The sequence below is a fragment of the Halichoerus grypus genome, chromosome 9 (genome assembly GCF_964656455.1).
Source record: "Halichoerus grypus chromosome 9, mHalGry1.hap1.1, whole genome shotgun sequence".
In the NCBI taxonomy this organism is placed as follows: domain Eukaryota; kingdom Metazoa; phylum Chordata; class Mammalia; order Carnivora; family Phocidae; genus Halichoerus; species Halichoerus grypus.
In genome coordinates this window covers 45,057,040-45,077,356 of record NC_135720.1, presented here as the reverse complement: position 1 = coordinate 45,077,356, position 20,317 = coordinate 45,057,040, and the positions used below count along the sequence as shown (strand labels likewise).

At 42.6% G+C, this 20,317-nt stretch overlaps 2 protein-coding genes across 6 annotated transcripts in view; one reads left to right on the top strand and one right to left on the bottom strand.

Moving 5' to 3' along the window:
• Positions 1 to 20,317, bottom strand: part of TRAPPC3L (trafficking protein particle complex subunit 3L) — a 61,433-nt gene that overhangs the window by 8,099 nt on the left and 33,017 nt on the right. The gene's annotated exons all lie outside the window — the stretch shown is intronic.
• CALHM5 (calcium homeostasis modulator family member 5) lies at positions 12 to 5,542 on the top strand. Its single transcript, XM_036082245.2, has 2 exons — positions 12 to 645; positions 4,182 to 5,542. The coding sequence occupies exons 1-2, from the start codon at positions 106 to 108 to the stop codon at positions 4,569 to 4,571; spliced, it is 930 nt and encodes a 309-aa protein (XP_035938138.2). The 5' UTR covers positions 12 to 105; the 3' UTR covers positions 4,572 to 5,542.

The following is a 20,317-nucleotide window of genomic DNA, read 5'->3' as shown; positions in this document are numbered from 1 at the left end:
GAGGACTGTTGTTTCTAAAGAAGAAAGAGCTCCACCCTCGGTCACTGCCACAGCAGCTCCGCCAATAAATAAGGGCAAAGCCTTTTCCCTTGGTGTCTCTTCAGCATGGATGCTTTTCAGGGGATTTTAAAATTCTTCCTCAACCAGAAAACTGTTATTGGCTACAGCTTCATGGCTCTGCTGACCGTGGGGAGTGAGCGTCTCTTTTCCCTGGTGGCTTTTAAGTGTCCCTGCAGCCCCGAGAATGTGGTCTATGGGCTGGTTTTCCTCTTCGCTCCCGCTTGGGTGTTACTGATCCTGGGATTCTTCCTGAACGGCAAGGCTTGGAGGCTCTTCACAGGCTGCTGTGTGAATCCCAGGAAAATCTTCCCCAAAGGCCACAGTTGCCGCTTTTTCTATGTCCTCGGTCAGATCACTGTGAGTTCACTGGTGGCTCCGATGATGTGGCTTTCTGTGGCTCTGCTCAATGGGACTTTTTACGAATGTGCCATGAGCGGGACCAAAAGTTCAAGACTCGTGGGACTGATTTGCCAGGGCAAGCCCCAAGAGTGCCGGGATGAACTTCACAAAGTCTCTTGTGGCAAAACCAGCATGACACCCGCGGACAATGAAGAAGTGAAGCTGTCCCTTCAAGCCCAGTCTCAGGTAAGGAAGGACAAACTCGCCTTTCTCTCCCAGGAGGAGCTTGAAGGATTCTCTCGGGTACTCCTTTCAGGCAGAGCTGAGTCTGCATCCTGCTAGGACACTTTGAAACTAAAGGAAAATTGGAACACGATGCAGCATGGAGACAATCTAAGGAAAAGCTTTTTTAGAGGTTGGTGGCTCAGTAAAATTGCTGACTGGATTGTCTTCCACTTCCGAAAAGAAAATATCCTCTGGGTTATGCATATGTAAATACTTAAGTGCTTTTAAAACAATCTCTCTGGGTTGACTTGGTAAATAATGCATGACACTAACTCATAATTGAGTGTTAATGGCACAGCTGTAATTAGAAATTACTGCCTCCTATCAATTATTTATTTTCAAACTGGTTTCTCAGAAAAACACACGCAGATAGCATTCATCTATTAAAATTCAGCTGAACCAAACGAGCGGATGTTTTTCAAAGCGGCACGTAATATAATTAGTGTAGAGATCCCCTCAGATGATTTCTGGCCACTGTTATCTCTGTGTATAAATATTGTCAAGATTGAGAAAAATTTCCTGGTAAAGTGAGCATCACCAGTCTTTAAATAGCCGTTAGTGAAAAGGGACCCTATTCTCTAGGGAAGTTACGTCCTCTGCTCTTTGTGCTCTCTACAGCTAAAGAAATTCTTACATTACTTAAGCAGCTCAAGATTTGGGACACTGTTTTATTTAACAGAAGGAAACTGTAGCTTTACTTAACTGACACAGGGAAGTGGCTTGTCATCCTTCCAGGAACCTGAGCACAACTCCAGATGTGAAGCCTAGCCCTGACCTCAGGAAAAGACTGAATTCCTCCTGCTGAGTCGTAGGTCACAATCCCCAAACCAAAACAGCTAATCAGAGTAGATAAACAGATCCGCAATTTGTCAGGAATGCCATTGGCTTCAGAAGAAAGGCACTGAAAGGAAGATAATTTTACCTTTTCAACAAGGACTTGCCTTTTCGACAACACATCAGGGCAGTCTGGTTTTAAAATCATACTTCCCCCCCCCAAAATAAATAAGTAAAATCATACTTTCCAAAGCTGGTTGGAGGTAGAGTCACACCCTACTTTTTACATAAACTGATAAGCTTAAAAATGCCCCCCGACAAAATCCTTTGTTTAATGCATAAAGCACATCCTAAATGAAAACATGCCAGGATCCCACTGTCTTCCTCCTTTTGTTGAAGGAAGGTATTAATTCCAAATGTTATGATACAATGAGTGATTTATGATTTATGTCCTCAGGCACCAGACTATTCGGTTAGCGCCAGATCCAAACACTTACCACTTGTGAGCTTTTCTTCTCCAGACACAGGCATAAGGAAATCACACATATCCTGTCATCGCTTAGCCTGGGCACACCACCTGCTTACTTTCCAGCAGAATGAGAAGGACCTGGGGCTGATTTCTAGGGGATGATGCGTGTGGGATGTGGACAAGGAGAGCTGTGTCGGTGGCAGGTGCTGACCGCAGTGGTTCAGGAGCAACAAACAGTCCAGATCAATAGTTGGGTATGTGGGTGGGGGTGGAAAAAGTGCCCCAGCCATGGGTGGGGCAAAGAAACAAGAAATCCAGCCGGGTGGCTCTCTATTCTTAAGGAAGTCGCATGGACTAGTGGCCAGAGCTTGGTCTTAGAGTTGGCCAGCCTTGGGTTTGAATCCTGATTCTACCACCTACCAGCTCTGTGACCCCGAGCTCATGGTTTGACCCCTCTGAGCCCCTGTTTCCTCATACTTGGGACTAATAACACCTCCCTTGGGGGGTTGCTGGAAGGTGTAGAGATGATGGACATACATGGGCATACAGGGGCTGATGCACAGTAAGTGTTCTAAGTTAATGAGAAAACTGCCAGGGTTTGGGGGGGGAGGAGTCATGCACAATGGAACATATTGAGGGCTGGGGTGGGAGCATCCACCATGTCTAGTTAGATTCCGGGTACTATGAATTGGGGAAGAACAAGAGGGCTCAGTGCTCAGCACTCAGGTGAGAGCAAGGTGACGCTAGGATGCGACATGGGAGGAGGTGTCTGTAGTTGATCAAATAGTGTAACTCAAGCAGAATTGGCTCATGATACTGAGGTGAGATGGCCTACTGGCCTACAGGAGGCCCGGCTGGGTGGAAAGAGGAAGGCAGGCGATGAAGAGAAGAGGAAGATCTGAAGTAGTCAACCACAAGTGACTCAAGGTAACTATGAGGACTTTCACACGATAGGAGCTGTGCCTCATTCACAAATCATGTCAGAACGATACCATGAGCTCAGTAATGCTTTTACATAAACATCTATCCGTTTGAAAAATAGCAGCATGTGATACTAGCTACCACTTCCTGAAGGCATATGTATGTCTACATTGTCTTATTTTAACCCCCCAGATTCCCCTCTGAGGTGGGTAACCCCCATTTTACAATTGAGGAAGTGAGGCACCCAGAGGAAATGAGAACACCCATAGGGAGGGGAAGGTTGAGATTTAAAGCCACCTAGGGCCAGTCCAGAGTCGGCATTCATGTGGAGTCCGAGGCCTTCACAATGACAGCATAGTCTGAGCCGGAGGGTGGGAACTCCCGGTTTAAAGCATCAGGGCTTGTTTGTAGTTCTGTTACGGTCTGAATGGGTTCATTTGCAGATTCTTGCTTCTATTTTCAAATAGGCCCATTTGCTGAGAAATACTAAGAGTCATTTAATGAAAATGTCAAGAGAAACTGTGAAAGGGCTCTGTTAGTTGCCCAAATAGGAAATTAATTCCAATTGTGACAAATATAATTAAGAACAACAAGAAAGTTTAGAAGGTCAGTTGAGCTATTTAGAGTTCTGCTTTTAAAATTCAGAACAAAAAATGCCAGTCGAACCAGTTTGTACCCAAAAAGGAATTTTTTTTTTCTAATTACCAAAATTCAGAACCAATTATCCTGAAGGTTTAGAATGACTCTAATTTTTTTTTTCTTGGCTTTTCTGCGGCCTTTCAATTTTTCTAGCTTCAGTTTCCCCATTCTATTATGTCTCTCTCACTTAATGATGGATGATGAGTAATGGAATTTTTTTCAGAGAGGGTCCGTTGTTCTCTGCAAACAACGTAACATGGAAAAATCAGTCACTAGCCACGAATATGTATTTATCAATGCCTGAAAACTCCTGGCTGAGAAAATGTTCATTTGCTCCGATAATCACATTCACTCATGCACGGAATTCTTTCCTTTAATAACTAATACTATTTGAGGGCTTGGTTTACCTGATTCTTGGATAATTTATATTTTTGCTCTTTTCCATTTGTCTGCCTTCTGGTTATTTCTTTGCATACCAGCAATGGTGGGCAGGATGGATGATAGGGATTAGATAAACCCACATTTACTTTGACTGTTAAAAAAGTATTGTTAAAAAATTAACATGAAGGATTTCCACTGAGACATGGCAGTGACTGTGGTATTAATTTAGCCATACACTTACCAGTAACACCACCTCCGCCCCCTGGGAAGTGGCTTTGCTTTTGCATGTCCTCAATGTTTCTTTCTTTCTAAGATTCTAGGATGGTGCCTGATTTGTTCAGCATCTTTCTTCTCTCTGCTCACCACATGTTACGCTCGCTGCCGATCTAAAGTTAGCTACCTTCAGCTGAGTTTTTGGAAGACGTACGCACAAAAGGAGAAGGAGCAGTTGGAAAATACATTCCTGGAGTATGCCAAGAAGCTGAGTGAGAGAAACCTGGAATGCTTTTTTGAAAACAAGAGGCCAGAAGTCTTCCCCATGCCCACCTTTGCAGCCTGGGAGGCGGCTTCCGAGCTCCATTCTTTTCACCAAAGCCAGCAACATTACAGCACCCTGCATAAGGTGGTGGAGGATGGTCTGGAACTGAGCCCCGAGGATGATGAGACCACAATGGTACTTGTGGGTACTGCCCACAATGTGTAGTGCATCCACCACCACGGACTCGTGGAGTTCAGGGGTACACTCATTCTGACATTTCGGCTGCATCCGTAGCAACCAGTTTATCTCTGGGTTTTCTCACAGTATTTCCTTGAAGACAAGAACCCAAAGGGAAGCCGCTTTGCAGCTCCCAAGGGCAGGCAGTGTCAGGATGTGCTCAAACTGATGCTGAGGGAGTGGTCAAGGATGGTGAGAAAGGGGCTCTTCCACTGATGGGGGGTTGGGGTTCAGTGGATTCAAGTTCTTTTTTTTTAAATAAATTTTATGTATTCATTTGAGAGAGAGAGAGAGAGAGCAGGGGGGAGAGAAGGGCAAAGGGAGAGAGGGAGAGGGAGAAGCAGACTCTCTGCTGAGCAGGGAGCCCGACGATGACGCGGGCTCAATCCCAGGATTCCAGGATCATGACCTGAGCCGAAGGCAGATGCTTAATGGACTGAGCCACCCAGGCGTCCCCAGTGGCTTCAAGGTCTAAGATTTTATGGTTTGACAGTGAAACTCATGCAAGAAGTTTGGCTACTGTATGTAAACATTGGTCAAGGCGTCTGGGGGCAGCAGTGGTGACTTGTGAGTAAGCAAGACCCTCTTAACAGAGGGCTGTAGACAGCAGGATCTGCAGTGCAGTCACAGGAAATCCTTGTCTTGCAAATCTATTCTATTGCCTTTCAAGGACGTATGAAATTCTACCATTTGGACTTCATTTCCTTGGAATCTGAAGACAGCAGTTCTCAAGAATAACACATCGAAAGGATATGATGCCTAAAATTCAGAGCTTTTCACATGTTTCCACTGTGCACTGAAAGTATGTCCCTACAGGCAGGGCTATATTATAGCTTTTGGGGCCCTAGGCACTTCTGTCTTCATGGACCCCATTCTACATTAAAAAACACACACACACTTTATGACTGTATTCATATAAAGACAAATATATTAATATTATATATTAAAACATTTTTTTCAACCCAAAGGTTCATTTATTTTCTTCTGATTTTAAAAGAAATTAAAAACACTTTTGTGAGCCCCTACAAGTATCATGGGCCCTAGGCATAGTACCTACTGTGCTGAATGGGTAAGTCAGCCCTGACTGTGGGTTTGGGGAAACTGTCAAAGCAGTGCTAGTGTAAAACTGTTTTGCAGTTTTATGTTTATTAGAAATAATGCAAATTTTGCATTCTATTATGTAGTATACCCATATTACTTTAAATATATACATATATGTATAGTTTAAATATATATACATATTTACTAACATATATGTTCGTTTAAATATACACATACATATGTATGTATATATTTATATGTTTATGTATATATTTAAGTTCCCCCTAAATCTTTTAGTGGAATTGATGTGTAAGGAAGAGGTACTATATTTTACGCCATGGCTCACACCTTATATCACTAAGAGTCTTGGCCCCCTAGCTGGAGAATCTGGGGAATGAACCCTTTATGACCATGGAACATTATCCCCAATTGAAGAAAGGACCCTAAACGTGTTAAAACCTGGAATATATCCTTGGGAACTTAGAGCAGGCCCAGGTGTGTGTGTGTGTGTGTGTGTGTGTGTGTGTGTGTGTTTAGGTGGGAGAGTGGAATGTGGAGGATGTAAAGTTGCAATATATTTGTAATATATTTGATATATTACTTGGATTTTAAACATGGTGTGTGATTAATATTTAACAACTGGCTCTTAAAAAAATCCTGATTTGAAGTGTTTGCCAATTTCTATGACACAGATTCAAGTTACCCAGGTGAGATCACTGAAGGCTCAGTGAGGAAGAAATGCTAACCACAGGCTCTCTTCAGTCTTTCAAAGAAGCTCTTAAAGCTAGCATTTTTTTTTTTTTTTTCCATTTACATTGATTCTAACCAAACCAACTTCACTGCATCTTTGGTGCATCTGGGTTTCACTTTAATAAAACCCAACCATGGTAATACAGCTCAGTGGCTCCAATGGAAAGATGGAATCTTACCCTTCTCCCCAGTAGCGTGAACCAGGACCAATCATGAACCAATAGCACGTAGCAGAAGTGACGCCAGGTTGTGGAAGTGTTGCAGCTTATGCCCCGTCTCGGGCAATGCTCAGCCTGGCAGAAGCCAGCCACCAGACAAGAAGTCCAGTTACCCTGAAAGCTCCAAGCTCTGAAGAAGGTCAAGCTAACCAGGAGAGTGAGAGAGAGCGAGATAGAGAGAGAGAGGGAGAAAGGAGCCTGCTCAGCCCCAGCTGTCCCAGTCATTCCAGCTTAGGTGCCAGACGCATTAGTGAAGAAGCCATTCCAGACAGCCTGAGCAGACATGACATGGAGAAGAACCAGGGAACCCAACCAACAGCCAGAACAAAGACCTCAGGTCTATGGTCCTAGTGAAGACTTTCCAGCCATCCGGACTTTTGAACCACCCCTTCTGAGGCCGCAGATATCATAGGGCACTCCCTATTGCATCTTGCCTAAATCCCTGACCTAGAAAATCATGGGCTTAAATAAATGTTTGTTGTTTTAAACCGCCAAATTTGGGGGGACCATGAAGCAATAGATAGCCTAAACCTAATACAGGAAAATCAGAATTTATTAAGGAAGAGCAAGTAGAGGCGAATTTGATTTAGACATAGATTTACACAAAGATTCTCTTCATGCATAAGTTTCCTTAAGTTGTTCCTCTAGATTCCATTTACCAGTATATCCTCAATGGCACAATTTAATAGACGCTGAATAGGTGTCTCCCCAAAACTGCTCCACCGAATCCTGAGATTAATTTGCAATTATTTCTGGCTAAATTTGTTTTGAGAGGAACACACTTCTGTGAGTTAAATTCTGTTTAAAATAAACATAGTACTGAGAGAAGTAACATATGATTTGTCATTAATTCCTAGAACAAAATGGGAGCGGAGGGTACAAAGATAGGTCGGCCTTGAGTAAACTAGAAACAGACTGTTCTTCTAGTCTTGCTCCTCAGTGTTGTCTTCAGACCATCAGCATCGTGAGCGAGTTTGTTAGCAATGCAGAATCAGACCCCATCCCAGACCTGTTGAATCAAATCTTCAATTTGACAGGATCTTAGGTGATTTCTTCACAACTTAAATTTTTTTTTTTAAAGATTTTTATTTATTTATTTGACAGAGAGAGACACAGCTAGAGAGGGAACACAAGCAGGGGGAGTGGGAGAGGGAGAAGCAGGCTTCCCGCCGAGCAGGGAGCCCGATGCGGGGCTCCATCCCAGGACCCTGGGATCATGACCTGAGCCGAAGGCAGATGCTTAACGACTGAGCCACCCAGGTGCCCCCCACAACTTAAATTTTAGAAACACTAGAGCAGTGGTTCTCAAACTTTCAGCTCATGTCAAAATCCTCCAGAGGGCTTGTTAACATGGAGACTGCTGAGACCAGAGTGTCTGATTTGGTAGGTGTGGGGTGAGGCAAGAGAATCTGCATTTGTAACGAAGTTCTCAGGGGGTGCTCATGCTCTTGGTCCAGAGATCACACCTTGAGAACTGCTGTAAAGCACAAAGCGGGCCGTGCAGGGGAAGGCAGGCTCGAAGAGATTCACAACTTGGGCCCCACCCAGAGCTGCTGATTTAGACACCTCGGTTATGTCGTTATCAACCTGTCTGGGAACACGGGATGCCTTTCCATTTCTTTTCCATTTATTCAAAGCTACCCTTTGTCCTTTAGAAATATTTTAAAGTTTTCCTCACACAAGTGTTGTAAGTTTCCTGTATTTCTAGGCATTCTTCTTTCCTACTGTAGTCAATGGTTTCTTTTTCCCATGATATCTTCTAAGTCATGCTTAGTTGAATACATGCAAAAGCTATTTCTTTATGCATATTATGATTTTATTCTCTGTGGAGCTCTTCAGAATTAGAAAATAACCATTTTGCTACCCCTAAGGACATAATGGATCTACACCAGAAATAATGAATTCTAAACTCCTAGGGGAAAGCACGGTGGGATGAGGACCACGCCACTTGAAGCCACTCATGTTCCTTAGCATCGCTAAAAGTGGGACAGCCAGAGATTCTGTGCCTCCTTGTGCTGCACAGTGCAAGAGTAGGTCCACAGGATCACCTGTCAGATATTGTTTCCTGAAAAATTCAGTCTGAATCTAATCAAGTATTTAGATCCAATTACTACTTTATAGGAAAAACAGGCCAAAGAAAACAAGTTAATGAGGAAGCAACCAAGTAAATCGACAAAACAGGACATTCTATTTGACACATGACACAGTTTCTACAGACCAATGGCATGAAAAAAGGGGGAAAAAAGAGAAAAAAAGAGACATTACAGCCAGAAGCAACATATGAGCTGTATGTGTAACCTGTTTCATACAGCCAACTATAACAGGATATCTTTGTGATATTTAGGGAAATATGAATGAGTATTAAATGGGTAGGAGATGATTTCAGGGAATTATTTATAATAATATTATAGATTAAACACATGTATGTAAAATACATACCATGTTATGTATAATGATAGCATGATGGTTTTATATTTTTTAAAAAGTCCTTACCAGTTACAGATGCATATTGAAATGTCTCTGTACAAGTTAACATAACGTTTAGGATTTTCTTTAAGGGCACCTGGGTGGCTCAGTTGGTTCGGTGTCTGCCTTCGGCTCAGGTCATGATCTCAGGGTCCTGGGATCAAGTCCCGTGCTGGGCTCCCTGCTCTGCAGGGAGTCTGCTTCTCCCTCTGCTCCTCCTCCCACTCGTTCTCTCAATCTCTCTCTCTCTCAAATAAATAAATAAATAAAATCTTTAAAAAAAAAAAGAATTTTCTTTAAAATTCAGCTCAGCTGAAAACTCAGCTCAGCTGGGTGGCTGAGTCAGTTAAGTGGCTGCCTGAGGCTCAGGTCATGATCTCAGGGTCCTGGGATCGAGCCCCTGTCAGGCTCCCTGCTCAGCGGGAAGTCTGCTTCTCCCTTTGCCCCTCCTGCTTGCCCCCCCTGCTTGTGATCTCTCTCTCTCAGATAAATAAAAAAAATATTTTTAAAAATAAAATATTTCAGCACAAAAAAAGGGGGGTAGCTGAAAGATGAAACAAGGACTGTTTAGCTGGTTCACACTTTCTCTACTTGAGCGTATTTTAAGTGTTAACTCTGTTTTCTTTTGTTACCGGTTGTTACTGAGGAAAAATCCAGTGCCATCCTAATTTATTTCTAACATGATGTTTTTACCTGTATTTTCACATGAAACAAGATGAAACAAGATTGGCCTCTTCTCTACTTGAAGGATTGCTGAGCTGGTTCACACTTTCTCTACTTGAGTGTATTTTAAGTGTTACTCTGTTTTCCTTTGTTGCTGGATGTTACTGAGGAAAAATCCAGTGCCATCCTGATTTATTTCTAACATGATGTTTTTGCCTGTATTTTCACATCTTTTTTTTTAAATTTTATTATTTATTTGAGAGCAAGGGTGCAAGAGAGTACGAGTGGGGGTGGGGGGTAGGGGCAGAGGGAGAGGGAGAAGCAGACTAGCCACTAGTGCTGAGCTCGATCCCAGGACCCTGAGATCATGACCTGAGTCGAAGGCAGACACTTACCAGACTGAGCCTCCCAGGCGCCCCTCAAATAATATTTCCACTGTTGAGTTGGTTAAGGTTGAGTTACGCAAAAAGAACACTTGTGCAGCTGTAAGAGAGATCATATTCTAAATTTTGTTCTTCCACCAAGGAGGGAAGGCAGAATTAATGTTTATTGACAACCTATTATGCGATGGATACTTTACATATGGTTTATATTTAAAATTTCCCAAGCATACTCAGGGGGGGAGGAGGAATTACTGTTTCTATTTTTATGAAGAACACTGAAGTTCAAAAAGGTCAAGGTTAAGCCACCGGTAAGAGAATAGAGCTTAAATGTGGACCTGGATTTGTCTGATCTCTTAACTTCTACCACAGAAATGCTGTCTCATGTTGGTGTTTTCTCAAGTAATTGTTTAACCTTTAAAAGCATGTTTTCTCATTGGTAAAATCAGAACGTTGGATTAATCCATCTCCGAATTTCAGCTCTATCGTCCTAAATCTTACAGCCAGTAGCACCCGAATTCCATCAGTGGGCTTCCTGGTGTACTCCTGGGAACTCATGTCTAGCTCGGAGGTTCCTGGCCTCTTTCTCATTCGGCACAGCTCTTCCACCTTGGGTTTCTAATTATTTGGGATAGCTATACCCAAACCATGCTGCTAGTTCCCTGTATCAATAAGGTCAACTTCCTACTATTTCCTTCGATAAAAATGATACTTGATAGAGAAGGGATCTTCAGCACTGGGAAGTTCACAAAAGATTTGGAGTAGTCTCCAGGCTTTAATTTTTACATCGTTCGAGCTCATCTTTCTGTCTGTCCATATGACTAGCCATTTACAGTTTCAGATTTCCTGACCCTACAGCCGTACCCATGCTAGAGAAAAATCTTTAAAAGTTTTAAATTATAATGAAAACTGAGATGAAAATGGGGGAAATGAATTAATTATTTTATCTAATCACATTCTCTAGATCATCTCCAGGAATAAGATTAAGTAAGAAAAGTATGACCTCCGGTGATATGAGTAATTCTGTTTAAGAATGATACCACAAAATATATACATCTCTGGGCAGAATACATAACCCATGAAACAGTTACTAGTTGCACTATAACAACATTTTATTCCTAGATTTTAACATGGACGGATGTATGTCTGCATTAATAATGATTGCTGATGGTATCAACAGAACAAGATTATTTCTCTCAGGGGTTTTTTTTGGTATTTGAATCATGGAAGGAAACATGAGGGATAGTAATTAGTGTTTTAAAAAAGTTTGCTTCCTTAAACACCTCGCTAACTATGAGTGGGTCTCACTGACCCGGTATAGGAAATAAGCAGTTAAAAAAATATATAGTCACAAACCAGTGTTTGATGATTTTCTACCTTCTTTGGAGTGAATGTCCTAGAAGACCCAGCTTCTCTTCCTACCTCCTTCCCAAGAGATAAGCTAGTCATCGCAACCACTGCTGGGGTGAGCTTTGTTTCAATCAAGACTATCCACTTTCTTTCCAATGATATTTTATTTTATTTGAAACACGTAAAAGAGATAAAAGGAGAGGTCACTCTGGAAGAATTGGGACTGAGGATCTGGAGGAGAGGCAGCCCTCACATACTGCCCCCTGCCTTTCCAGCAATCACCCTACAACACCAACCAAGGAACACAGTTTGCAAACTTGCTTTAAAGCAGAGGAGGCCCATGAAGATCATTTGGGGAGCGTCTTATTTCCAGAGACCGTCACTCAATTGGTCAAAAGTAGGGCCTGGGCATCTGGATTTTTTTTTTTTTTTTAAAGCTTTAGGTGATTCTGTGGAGCAATAAGAATTGAGAACCATTACCCTGGAGCATCAGCATCACTGAGAGGTCAGGGCAAGTCTGAACAAAATCTTGCTTCTGACATGTGCTAAGAACACTGAGCAGGGAGGCCCCAGAGTGTGGCTGTCTTCCCGATGTGTCTCTGAACCCTTAGGCCCAGTCGGACCTTGCTTCAGCCTTTGGGGTTTGGTTCCCCCAGAGTATTCCTTCGGCCGTTTTCATCTCCTGGGAAGGAATTTCTTTGTAAATAGTCACAGTGACGAAATGGTCCCAACCCTATTGCTATTTTCAATGCACACACTCGGGTTTGTTTCATAAGTCAGGCTTTCATGAATCTCATCCAAATGAGTTAAGAGACAGAAATAAAACTGAGACTCTCCAACGGAAAGTTAGGGCAGCCTAGATTTTCATGTGCTGACATATCTGGAACATTGAAGACTCTCACCTGGGGCATCTTTGGTAACAGTGCCAAGGAGATAAGACGCTAGATAAAGCCAGATGTCCTGTGAGACCTGATCATACACAGAGAACTGGAAGATGGACATTTGTAGGTAAGGGGGGCGGCTATAACTTGCAGAATTTACTGATCAATTGAGCCTTAAGAGACACTTCTCTGTGACTAAAGGAAAAATAATATTACACAAGTGTTGTCATAGTAAGAGCTTATGGGTAATTTTCCTGCAGGTGCCTTGCTTTCATTCTGAACTCTGCCGTGAGTAACTGATGTGGTCTGCTGGCTTGGGCCTAAGCAGTCCACAGACTCCCCAGACCTTGTGGCTATGCACACATGCTTTTCCACAAAAGAAATCTTCCTATGCTTTTCTTCTCTCACCCCTCCCAGAGGTACAAAGGGGAATAGGTCAAGTATGTGTGGGTGTTTATGTAAGGAAACTCTTGCCTACTCAGAGGGGGGAATTAAGCCTAAACGGTTATACTCCTTTAAACAAGTGTCTTATTTTTAATAATCCATCTGCTATATTTCTGGCCCCAATAGAAAGATTTCTCAAAATACTCGATGAGTTCCTTTTGCTGTTAATATTCATCATTTTTTAAATATGGAGAACTTTATGACTATAAAGTTTTTTCTTTCCATTTAATTTTTTCCACTCCCTTCTTCCCTGCTCAAATATGTTACTAAATCAGAAAATGGCCTGACATTCAGCTCGCTGTGTGGCCAGCCTTCTCTGGAATGCTGTGTGGCACTGGGCTGTGACTTCCATGGAATTCAACCCTGTTTATCAAGGGCTCTCACTTATTTTAATATCATCTGTTGGAAAAAGTAGAAAAAATAAAGCAATTGAATAGGCCCCCTAACACTACATTGTGAGTTAGCCTTTGGAAAATAGTAATTAATAGCAAAAGAAGATGTACTGTCTAGGCTTAATCTGATTAGCTTCCATTGTTGGGGGAGGGAAGAAAGGAAGTATAATCCTAGGAGGGCATTGAGGGTGAGGCCCCACAGTGCCCCCTGGGATCCAGCCCCATCCTCACCGCAGGGCAGGGTGGGGGCGGGGGGAGCAGAGCTGTCTGTGACCTGGTTTCCAGTTGCACCCTATCACCTGTGAACATTCACACGCCACTTCCCTCCAGACCTTTGGATTAATGGCTGAGCCTTTCACTGGTTTTCTCCCCACCCATTCAGCTCCCCACACAGGTCACGTGGTGAGGACTGCCTGGCTCCCAAATCCCACCTAGACTCTGAGGACCCTACTGTTCTAATACCTCAATTTCCCACTTCAATCTTCTGGGTGGGGGTGGGAGGCACATACAATAATGGCCACATTCTCAAACATCCATTTACAGATTATTCTAGTACAAAACAGTGGCAAGACACCTAAATGTTTTAGGATGGTGGTGTGTGTGTGTCGGGGGAGGGGGTGGATCTTTGAACTAACAGATACAACTGTTGTCTGTCTGATGTAGGTGAAGTAAGTGGTTAACCACCCTGTACCCTCTCCCCGCTCCTCACCCAGAATTATCTGGATTGCCTGAGTGGAAGTTTCCCTCCATTAGCATCTGTGTGGGGAGCACAGAGCCTCCTCTGTGTCCTGGAAGGCAGAAGGCTGAGCCAGGGCGAATCATCTGGTGATGCTGACAGTGGGGCAGGGGCAGTGAGATGCTCCCAGCCCTGATGAGATTAGTCACCTTTTGAGAGGATCATCAACAAAGACCAGACCTCCACCCTCAGGGGGAGATTTTAACAAAGAGCAGGGGTTGCCTAGTGATAAAAAGGTTCCAGGCTTCCCTCTATTCTATGCCATTCAGGCTGCATTTCTTAGTCTATCCCTTCAAATAAATTGTGTGTAAGGAGAAGGAGGAGAGTGTGTGTGTGGATGGGTGGGTGGTGGGGGTAGAATAGGGGAGGTAGGGGGGGTCGGCATGGAGGCAACTTTAGAATTGAGATTTAAATTTTCATCCTGGTTAAAAAAAGAATATTCAAAGGACAGAAAAAGATCTCCCAATTTTGTGCATAGAATTAGGATGTGGACACAATTCAAGTGTCATGCATTGTGCTGGGCGCATTACACTTAAGTTTACAAGCAGAATTGTGAAATATGATGCCATTTAGGAAAATTATTCCTTTTAAACATGTACATTATTTAGAAAATGAAGGAAGACAAATATAATCAGAAAAAAAGAAAGGAGGGACACCTGAGTGGCTCAGTTTGTTAAGTGTCTGACTCTTGATTTTCGGCTCAGGTCACGATGTCAGGGTTGTGAGATGGAGACTTGCATCAAGTTCCACGCTCAGCGGGGAGTCTGCTTGGGATTCCCTCTCTCTCTCTCTGCAGCCCCCTCCCTCCATGCACACTCTCTCTTTCTAAAGTAAATCTTTAAAAAAATAAAAAAAAGAAAGGAGGGAAAGTAAAATACAGGAACATAAGGAACAAAACCTGTTTGTTTTGTTTTTAAGAGAAAGAAAAAAACCTAAGATACGCTGATGTCTCTGTCTTGAAAGGCCTGGCTCAGGTTCATTTCACCTGGGCAGTTTTCCTATTCACATAAAAAAATCAGGTCATCTCTGGTAACATTCTCTGAAAAAACAGAGAATGCCAAGAGAAGGGATTGAAAAAGATTTAGAAAAAGAAACAAAAGCAAAAAACCCATGGGATTAGAGGAGCAGAACAAACCTTTATGATTGGTTCCTTTATAATAAATTCAAAAGAAAACCCAGTAGTGTCTGTTGTAGCACAAAATAATTTTTCTCAGGAGAATCTGACTATCTCCCTCCCACGGAAGCATCCCTCCGAGTTTACCGTTCTGAGAAATGTCTGCCCCACCCTTAGCTAGTGGTCTAAAATATTTATTTCCAACAAATAATGTGGTTTGGCTTAGATTGCTTCCCAGAGGAAGCATTTTTTTTTAAAAGAAGTTTTCTTACTTGATTATTACCTGCAAAACACATAGTAAGGCCAATTCTTTTGATTTCAATGCCTTATACTTAACATGCTGCATGGAGCCTGCTACACTCTTCTACACAGGAATTCTAGCCTCTGGAACAAAGGAAAACACACTCCAGCATCAGTAAGACAAATAACACGAGCGGAGGATTCATAAGTAAAGAAGACTCATAAATAATTTCCTAGGCAGGAAGAATGAGGTCTTTGCTAATTGCTTTGCCCCGTTGTGGGAGATCTCAGAATGTTTTTCATACCCAAATCCCCTTCTTGGGGGGCTCCCTGTGATGGCCAGGCTCTGTGTCTCATTCCACTGCCATTCTGACCATAGATAATGGACTAGGATGGGCACTTGAGAGCCTGGGCAGTCAGTCCACAGCTTGGCTATGGGACAGAAGATGTGTGGCTTGGAAGCTCTACCACAGAGGGCAAGTGATTGACTGGGCAGGTTAGAGGCTCTTTTTGGGACTTTGAATATGAGACACAGAGAGTCACAGAAGACAAAAGAAACCCAGAAAGAAGAGAGTAAAGGAGAGTAAGTAGAAGTCCTGAGGCAGCAGAGTCATGGGTGTGGCGAGAAGATAAAGAATAGGAAGATGTCAGCAGGGAGTTGCAAGAGCAAAACAAGCAGATGATAGTTGAGTCACCAAAATGACAATGACTGAAGCAAGGAACCTTAGATGCTTGCTCTTGACATGACAGGGTAGACTGAGGGATTTCCTGATTTCTGCTCTGCCATGAGGCCTAGCTCTTGTGTCCCAGAACATCCTTACCATCAACCACTATCACCTAAAATAACCCACCAGCCAGCAGCGTAAAGGAGCCTACCCAACACAATTTGGCTCCATGATGAATTTTTGAATACATTTCAAATATTTTCTAAAAAAAAATGGAAATGGATTTATTTAATTGATCAATTTTATCTTTAATTAGCTTCTGTTAATAATGAAATCTTACTGTACATGGGTTTAGAAAGTATGAAATACATTTTTGTGCAACTAAGGAGATTTTTTTGGCTCCTAGGCTAGAGAAAGGTATAATTGTATTTTCTTATTTGCCCTTATAATAAACTGGAAGTGATAGAGGCCCATTGAGTAAGTTCAGTGAACTTTAATAGCTAATGACTTGATTACCTATTTAATGCTTGCATTTTGTAATCGCAATTGACCCCAGTGTAGCAAGACCGAATCTCCCTCTTCTCCTGAAACTTTCTACACTCATATAAATAGTGGTGAAAAAAACCCCCGAATGTTTCAATAAAATTATCAAGATGAGTTCACTGTCCATTATTTAACGAGAATCAGCTCTTTTCCTGTCCAGGATCCTATTTCAGTTCAAACTGTGTTATTGCAGATCGGCTATTGTGAGCCACCAGACACTTTTGGAGCACTGGATTTCCAATGTAGTAAATACTGCTTGAAATAAGAGAGCTTCTGCAGGTGGTGGGAGCCAGGGAGGGAGGGGTAGGCAGGCTTTAATTTGGAGATGAATGTGGACCACTGCCCTCTCCCGGACAGAAGAGGAGGATCAACAGTGTGTACTTGAGGGAAAAGATCTACAAATATTTTCCAAATTCACTCCGACAATTTTTAATGAATGTCTACAATGTACTGGTTTGCCATGGCACTGTGGGCCAAACCCCAAGAATGTTTGAAATTATCCCTCCCTTTGAAAAACTTACAGACGGGACGGGGCAATAAAGCTTCCCAGAAATGAAAGAAAATTCACTCCGGTGTCAAATCAAAGTAACTCAAGATATTCTGTATCATTTCCATTCTTTGTACAATATTTTGGCTGTAGTTAGTTGGAGAGCAGAAATATATACAAAAAAAAAAAAAAAAGCTGGTCAACCGCAAATTCTTGGAAGATCAGCAGGCACAAACTCCAGTAAAATGCTATTTCACAGACAAACACATTAAGCTAAAATGCAGACTCACGTTGCTCTTTTTTTTTCACAATAAAAATGTTCTCAGTAAGGGTAATAATCATGGGTTCCCTTACGTTTCCAAAGTTGTTCGGCCATGTTTGCTTAGTCATCGTGAGGGCAACTCCTGCCTCCTACAAAGAACACTGTTTCACCCTTCGGCACATTTCAGAAAATGGACCTGGTCCATTTCAAGCTTAGGAGCCCCCCCCCCCCCAGATGGTGAATCTAAGCCCACTCTACCTTTCACTGGGCAGCCGCTTAGGTGCGAACGTACCATGGTGCCTTCCTGTGGACTTCCAGGGAAGAGAGCACAGATTATTAGCCAGTCCTGTTCTGAGGTTCATGGCCCATAATGTCACTTAATGGCACTTGGAACAGTAAGAAAATAGAGGAGATTTAATAGTCACGGGGAGAGAGAACAGATTTGGTTATAGAGAAATCCGTAAAGAGGCGGTGGTTGGATTTAATAAATGTCAGCGTTTAACAGAAAGTTTTTATTTCAGGGGCGCCTGGGTGGCTCAGTCGTTAAGCGTCTGCCTTCAGCTCAGGTCATGATCCCAGGGTCCTGGGATCGAGCCCCGCATCGGGCTCCCTGCTCCGCGGGAAGCCTGCTTCTCCCTCTCCCACTCCCCCTGCTTGTGTTCCCTCTCTCACTGTGTCTCTCTCTGTCAAATAAAAAAAAAAAAAAAGTTTTTATTTCAGAAGTTTGCAGATTAAAAAGTGTGCTCTTTGGCCTGTTTGGCATCTTCATTTGCAGGAAGTTGACACCACCCTGCTAAGAGAAGAATGCAGCTTCCTTCGTCTCATCGCCCTTCCCCAGCCAGCTTGAGCTACCTGAGAGGTGAGACTAGTTCCTGTGCGGGCCAGCAGTTTGGATAGGGTCAAACACGAGACCACCGAAGTCAAAAAATGGCCATGGACATGTATGGGACGATCACACCGACTCAGGCCCTCTGTGCTGGTTGTCCGATGATGGCCTCTCAGCTCCAAACCTACTCTTCATTGCCTTGCTTGTGAGGCTGGATGTAGATCTTGCAAACATTTCTCCTTTGGCGGTAGGAGGCTCTGTAGGGTTACAGCAGGAGGACGGACTTCTCTTCCTGGCTCTGGGGTGCCTTTTCTTTGCTTACTCCTGCTGGAGATGGTGACTGGCTGGGCATGGGGCACCCAGCATCACTCCCTTCCGAGTTCTGGCTCCCTTCCCGTGGTTCCCTCACTACCAGCCTTAGCCCACTTATACCCCCGCGGGGGGTTGCTGTTTACCAGTTTGGATCCATAATTCCGTACCCACCTATCTCAGCCTGACAACCCAGAGACCTTTTCCAGCATCCATGGGCTGCAATCACATGTCTCCAAAGACGTTTGAACCCCAGCCGTGGAAAGAGGGTCCCTCTTCAAACTGTGGTTCTTCTTTGGGTATTTTCTCTCAGCACTAGGATATTCCTTAGCATTTTTCTCCCTTTCTTAGTAGCTAGTCCCATATAAATAGTTAATAATGCTTTCTATTAAACCATCTTGATTGAAATGATTGTGTGGTTTCTGTCTCTTAATGGGGTCCTCACTGATCAACCTTCCAAGCCATGGCACACCCCTCTGAAAATGTCTAATAAAGTCAGATTCGGATGTCCTTGTAGAAGCATAAAGTCAGTGCTTCTGAGTACAAATCTGTATCGGAGATTGTAATTCTATGGCTGTGCAGCTGCCACCATTCTGAAATGACTCAGGAGTTTTAGGCTTCAAAATATGTGAATTACTTGTATCAATCCAGCCATGGTAGTTTTGTGCATTCAGATCAGAAGCAAGATAAAAGAAATAAGACCAGTATGATTTGCTGGAATCCTTCTGTGTAGCCTCAACTCTAATCTTAAATGGACCGATTTATTGAAATAAAAATGGTCATCCAGTTAAAAAATAACCCCTCTGCCATTCAAGTTCCTCTCTGGATTATATTCCTAAATCTTTTGCCCTCGAGTTTATGCTTCTGACATTCACCATTTAGATTTCCTCCCTGCTTTAGGCATCCTTACTTATATTGCCTCCTATGAATACTTCCTTTCAATTATTTCATTGATTTTATATCGCTCACCAAAAAAAAAAAATCATTGCTCTCATTATATAATTAAGATAAAATTTCAGTTTATACTATTAAAAGGAAAAGATTGAATTTTTGCTTTTCAGAATTTCCAGGGATAATATATTGGGGTCCAATTTTTTTAACCTAAAGATCAGAATTTCGAGTTTCACAAGTCTTTTTATATTTTTTATATATCATCTATTTTTCTCTAAAAATTTCATCTTACTGTGACAACACCCCTGATGTGATGCTTATACTGAAAAATTACACATTCCTTCTAACCCTTATAATGACATCATGATGACATTGACCTGATAGTAAAAAGCTTTCCCAGCTTTGATGACAGAATTTATGCTAAGCCAAGCAGCTGTAAACAGCACCAGTAACTAGACGGTATGGATGCTCTGAGGGAGGCTTGGGAAACTACACCCATCACACTCAGCTCTTTATGATTATAGTTCCATGTCCAGATTTTGCCTAGGGAAAGCAAAGCCTGAAAATCAGAAAAACTGCAGCTGAAGGAGGTCCCCCCTGACAGATAGGGAAGCTGAGGTTCCGACAGGCTGCACAACTTGCTCAGGGTCACGCATTCGGAATGTGGCTGAGTAGGATGTGGACTCTTGCCTTAATCTCGACTACACTGGATTTGGCTAGATTATCACTTTGCAACTGATGAGGATCAGAGCTTCTTGTGTTTAAATTGCTTTTAAAAGGCGATGTTATAATATCTCTTGTCAAGCCTATCCTTTATGATCATCTTGACTTTAAAGGATTAAGTTTATCTCTAATTAGCTTCTCTTAATAATAAAACGTTTGTCATGGATGTGTTTGGAAACCATGAAATATATTTTTGTGTAACTAAGGAAGTGGGTTTTAGACCTAAGACCAGAGTGAGGTATTTTCAACTTGCTTTTATAATAAACTGAAGGATCTATGCCTGTTAGATTACAGTTAAACTCTCCAGTGTTTCCTTACTACAACTAAAAGCAACTATGGTGACTCCACTGCAA